Source organism: Corvus brachyrhynchos, unplaced genomic scaffold, assembly GCF_000691975.1.
Source record: "Corvus brachyrhynchos isolate BGI_N302 unplaced genomic scaffold, ASM69197v1 scaffold219, whole genome shotgun sequence".
In the NCBI taxonomy this organism is placed as follows: Eukaryota; Metazoa; Chordata; class Aves; order Passeriformes; family Corvidae; genus Corvus; species Corvus brachyrhynchos.
In genome coordinates, this window is record NW_008240034.1 from 409,679 (window position 1) to 415,175 (window position 5,497).

The 5,497-nt window shown below is 56.7% G+C and overlaps 1 protein-coding gene across 1 annotated transcript in view; it reads right to left on the minus strand.

Annotated features, from left to right (window-relative positions):
• Positions 1-5,479, minus strand: part of MAST3 (microtubule associated serine/threonine kinase 3) — a 24,541-nt gene extending 19,062 nt beyond the window's left edge. The window contains exons 1-4 of the mRNA XM_017743795.1: positions 5,020-5,479; positions 918-1,006; positions 584-656; positions 382-402 (exon numbers count right to left, since the gene is read on the minus strand). Of these exons, the coding sequence (XP_017599284.1) occupies positions 382-402; positions 584-656; positions 918-1,006; positions 5,020-5,174 (338 nt within the window). The 5' untranslated portion in view covers positions 5,175-5,479. The remainder of the gene's footprint in view (positions 1-381; positions 403-583; positions 657-917; positions 1,007-5,019) is intronic.
• Between the last annotated feature and the right edge of the window lie 18 nt (positions 5,480-5,497).

Sequence of the window (5,497 nt, forward strand, 5' to 3'; positions counted from 1 at the left end):
GGATGAGCACCCATCCCCAGACTCTTCTGCGAATCCATCAGGAGCACTCAGAGCCCAAGATGGGGCTGAACACATAGCCAGGGGTGATGTGATGGGAACAGAGATATTTCTGCTCCCAGAGCTGAAGGGAGCCCAGTCCTGGTGCAAAACTTCCCCCCCAGGAATGCAGACAAAGAATCACAGAGTCCTAGATGGGCTTGCATTGGAAAGGACCTCAAAGAGCCAGTCCCAGTCCCTGCCATGTGTAGAGACACCTTCCACTTGACCAGGTTGCTCCAAGCCTTGTCCAACTTGGCCTTGAACACTTAGAAAAGAAGGTCCCTGATGATGTGGAGCAGACACCTCCCCAAAATGCAGCCCCTGCCCAGTCTTGGTACTTGCCTGTCAGTCCGAGGAGCATGGCTGGGGTGGTGGGAGGAACCAGTCACGGCAGAGCAAACACCACCAGGCCAGAAACCAGGCAGAAGGAAAGCAAAAATAAAAGCAAAACAAGTCACTTGAGATCAACAGAACAGTTCCCTGGTGGGGGAATGATCTTTACTAGTGAATATTTACTGCTCTGGGACTGGGGTTGGGAGCTCACCTGCGAGCGAAGGGGAAGTTGATGGAGGTGCTGGCAGAGAAGTTCCGTGGGCTGTCCAAGGGACTGCTCCCAGCTGCAGGGAGAAAGGGGGAAAATTCATCCTGAAACCCACCCCAAAACAACATCCAGGGGTGCTTGGGGTTGCTCCTTCAGGGAAAGAAAAAGTTTAAGTCACTTCCCAACCTATTTCTCCCTGGAAAAGGCACCTGGCAGCCAGGAGCCAGTCCACTGCTGCTAACAAGGTGCTGAAGCCCTCCAAGATACTCGGGTAATTTTGGGAGATGCTGCACCCATCCGCTGGGTTGGGTTGGGAGATGCTGAACCCATCCCTTACCTGTTGGCACGGAGAGCGGGGAGAGAGGCCGCGAGAGGGTCGGAGAGGGGGTGCCCACCACTAAGCTCTTCCTATTGCTGCTTCGGCAACTGGGGAAGGAAAAGGGAATTAATTTAGGGAATCAATGACAGCCAGAGCTGCACGGGCTCAGACATGGAAGGATCTGCCTGCACGTGAATTCCTGTGCCAGGGAGCACGGCTGCTGTCACCCCATTGATTATGGATCTCCTGCCATGGGAAAGATCCATCCCCAGGCCTGGCGCTGCTGGAGATGGGCTGACAGGGTTATTTTTAACAAAGAACTGTCTCGTCAAGGTCCCACTTCTAGTTTTGGCTCACTGGGGAGGGCAGAGACAGGCGGCGCCTTGGGCAACAGCCCCAGGGCAGGAAGAGAAAAAGGGATGTAAAAGGAGGAAGCAGTGGAAATGCCAAGTGGCCACAACTTGAGCTGCTCCATTGCATGGAAAATGCCCCTAGTTCCTATAAATCCTCTACCCTTGGTGGTTCCCATGTCACAGCAGAGAGGACAGTCCCAACCCCCTGAGACTTTGCAGTGTCACCAGGAGGTGGTGGGAATTTTGCCCCGGCTGGGCCGTGCTCTGTCCAGCAGCAGGAGGGAGCCACGTGCACCAGCACCAGGCGAAAAGCAGCCCCAGCACCCTGACACCCCAAAACTCCACAAAAAATCCCATCCTGGTACCACATCCCACAGAGCACCTCGGCAAGGCCACATCCACAAGTACTGAGTCTTCATATCCCTGTCTCCATTCCCACCCTCCCAACTCACAAGGTTTCAATCCTCATAGGAATTTTGTTTTTCCTTTCAGCCCCGAGTCCAAGGCTGCCTTGCAAGGGTGGCTCAGCCTCGGAAATTCCCCCAGGGATGCTGCAGCCCCACTCCTGTCATGCCCCACTCCCACATTTCAACCCCCTTTAAAACACGATGGGCTCATTTAAGTTCTCCTTCACTCTGCCAAGAGGAAGCTGCAAATATCCACGGCACAGAGCAGAAGCTCAAGCACGAGGACAACCCTCCCCTTCCTCTATTTCCGCTTCCTCAGGCTGCGGATTCCGCAAAGACACCGAGTTTCCTCACCAAGCTGGGAACAGGAGCCCACACAGATGCTACTAATTAAAGGACATCGTTTAACACCATACCACGGCCACAAACACCCACAGCACTGAGGGGACGAACTGGAAGCGAAGGGATTCTCCACGGATCCCAAAAACAGACGCGAGTGGCAGATGTGGCATGAGGGTGTAAAGGACAATGATTCACAACAGGTCCCTGCAGGTGGATGCACAAGGCACTGATGGACAGCCAACGCCAGCAAGGCGTGGTCAGAGCTCTACAAGTGTGCTCAGAGCTCCAAACACATGGACAGAGCTCCACACGCATGGACAAAGCCCTACACGCGCGGTCAGAGCTCCACACCTGACATCCAGCACCCCTCACCTCCCTCTGGCATCTCCCCCCTGCGGGGCTCCTCCTGCTCTGGTTTTAGTGGGGCTAAAACCAGGAGCCCCAACTCTTCTGAAGGTCTCAGCCACCAGGGAGGCTGCTTGAGGCCCCCAGACCCCTCCTCTGCACCTCCCTGCACTCAGGAGGAGGGGTCTCTGGGTGTCCCCCTGGGACACACATCCTGTGACTGCTCTGAGGTCACCTGGAGCTGCAGTGACCCTGGAGGGCTCAGAACATTCCTCTCAGCACCTGGGCTGAGCTGAGATGTTGGGAGGAGACAGAAACCTTTCCCTCCCTGAACATTTATCCCTTCCTGGAATCACAGAATCCCAGAACAGTTTGGGTTGGGAGGGAACTTCAACATGGTCTTGTTCTACCCCTGCCATGGGCAGGGACACCTTCCACCATCCCAGCATGCTCCAAGCGCCAACGTCCAACCTGGTCCTGGACATTTCTGCCCTTGGACATTTCTTCCAGGGATCCAGGGGCAGCCCCAGCTGCTCTGGGCACCCTGTGCCAGGGCCTCCCCACCCCCACAGGGAACAATTCCTTCCCAATATCCCATCTAACCCTACTCTCTTTCCTGCCTCCGGTGTTTGATTTTCTCACTTAAACACAGGCTTGAGCCCCAGTTAGAGCTGCAAACTCACAGCCCAGCACCCACAGCCTCGGCTGCTGCCAGCTTCATGTGCCGGATGGGAAACTGAGGCAGCGTGAGCAGCCCTGCCCCGCCACCGCAGCGGCACAGGAAGAGGTTTAGGAACCAGGAGGGCTGCAAAGAGCTGCCAGCTCTGGCATTGCTTCACTGCCAGCCCTGCCACAGGGACCGGGGTGCGCGTGCTTCCGTGTCCTGAAGAGCGGACAGCCCGGGGGACGAGGGGCTCACCTCTCCTCCCTCGGTTTCATTTTGGAAATGAAAACAAACCTTCAGTGAAGCAAGTTCCAGTAATGGTGACACGGAGCGAGCCCGACGTTTCCTGTTTCCGCGCGCTCCACCCTCGGCTCCCACAACCATCTTGCGCCACTGTAACCCCCCTCCGCCTGACACATCATCTACAGCTGGTTCCCATCCTTCCCGCACGGAAACCTCGGGCTAGAAACAAGCCCCAGGGCACAGACGAGCTGCCGAACCCCGATGGAAGGCGCTGGGGCTGCTGCCCGCTCTGCCTCCATCACCTAATTGCGCGTTTGGTACCAAAAATGGAGTGGAAAATCGCTGTCAGCATCTCCCGCGCTGCTCGTGCTGAGGCTGCCTTGGCTGTGGCGCTGCCGCTGCCATCCAGCACTTGTTTCAAGGGATGTGGAAAGTGTGTGACAGCCAGTGTGACCCCAAAGCCTGGAGCAAAATCGTGTGTCACCCGTCGGGAGGCTGCCTGTGAGGAGGAACCGGCATCTCCCAGCGCCTGCTGGCACCACACCAGCACCCGGCCTCGGCACGGGATGTCCAGGGGAAGGAGATGGAGCAGAACCTGGCAGCTCCATAGAATCCTAGAATATCCTGAAGTTGGAAGGGATCCACAAGGATCATCGAGTCCAACTCCTGGCCCTGCACAGGACACCCCAACAATCCCGCCCTGTGCATCCCTGAGAGCGGTGTCCAAACATTCCTTGAACTCAGGCTGGGTACCACGATCAGTTCCCTGGGGAGCTTCCCTCGGGGAAGGGCAGGATGCGGCTGCACAACGCTGAGGTCTCAACCGGCAAATGGCTCTGCCAGGATCTGGCCGAGCGGGGATGGGTGGCTCGGGGTCAGCACTGTGGAACACCGAGGGTCAGGCAGGGAAGTGCACAAAGGGGCTGCAGCTCCCGCTCCTCTCCCGCGGGATCCGACCCTAAACCTCCCAGGACAGCAGAGCACCGTGTGCCCGATGCCAGCGCGGTGTCGGGCACTGCAGCCAGGTGAATCCGAGGAAGAAAACAGCCGGTTTGGGACAAAGTGGGTGCGGGGTGGCGGGAGCAGGGCGGGGTCGGGCCGTGATAAGGGAGCAGGCTCAATCTCAAAGGGCAGAGCAGGCGGCTCCGCTCCTGCTGCGTGACTGAGAGCACGTGTCTGTGCTCCCAGCTCCCTTCCTTGCTGTCCCCCAACAGCTCTAATGTGCCTGGAGATTTGGGGAAGTGCCATGGATCACCATGTCCTGGAAAAAAAACTGCTTTCCAGTGGGATAAATTCATGTTTAACTTTGAAACCCGCTGAACCAAGCAGCTGCATCCCAAGTTTCTCCATGACATTTGTCCTCCACGACTTGTGACAGCGCTGAACTCGGCTGCCCCCAGGGATGGGGCTGGGAGAGGGCTGGAATGGGGCTGGGATGAGGATCAGGGTCTGGGTGGTGAAATGCAACACTCTGCCTGGCACAGACCCCACCACATCCTCACTCTGACCCCTCATCCCACCCCAGCCAAAAGCCTGGCACTGTGGGTGATCTTAGGAACCCACCCTGGAGCACCAAGCAACACATCGGGCACCTCCCAAAAGCAAAATCCCAAATCCTCAAAGGGAATCACAGGGTAACAAGTTGGGTATAGACTTATTTATTTCTTTGCACTGCAAAAAAGCCTCAAGAAACTGCCCAGCACCCTGGGGTGCATCCCTGCACGTCCCTGTCCCGCGGGTTCCCGGTGGTGGGTAGGAAACTGTACCTGTTAGATTTGCTGGGCTGTCTCCCTGTGGTGTTTGGAGCTGTTTTCCTGTGGTGTTTGAGGTGTGAACAGCCACGGGCAGCATCCACGGAGAAGGAGAACCCCGTCAGCATCGACCCACCAGCTCTCCTGCCCTGCACCGGCCATCTCCGCATCCCCCCACGGGAAATTAGGATCCCTCAAACCTCTTAATCCCACTAAATAACATCATATGCTTTCTGTTAAATAGGCCAGACCAGTCCTCACCGTGGATTCTAGGAATACCAATGAAAGAAGAGCAAATCCTCTGCCCTTCATGAGAATTACAGCCTCATCATGCTCAGCTGGAGACAGATGACTGCCTAGATCATCTTTCCAATTACACATCTCTCCCAGAGCCCCCCCGGCTTGGCCACCCCAGACTGGAAAACCCCATCCAGTGCCTTTTCTTAATTAGTAAGGGTCCTCTTCGCCCATCCTCGCACACTGGCAGCAGGAA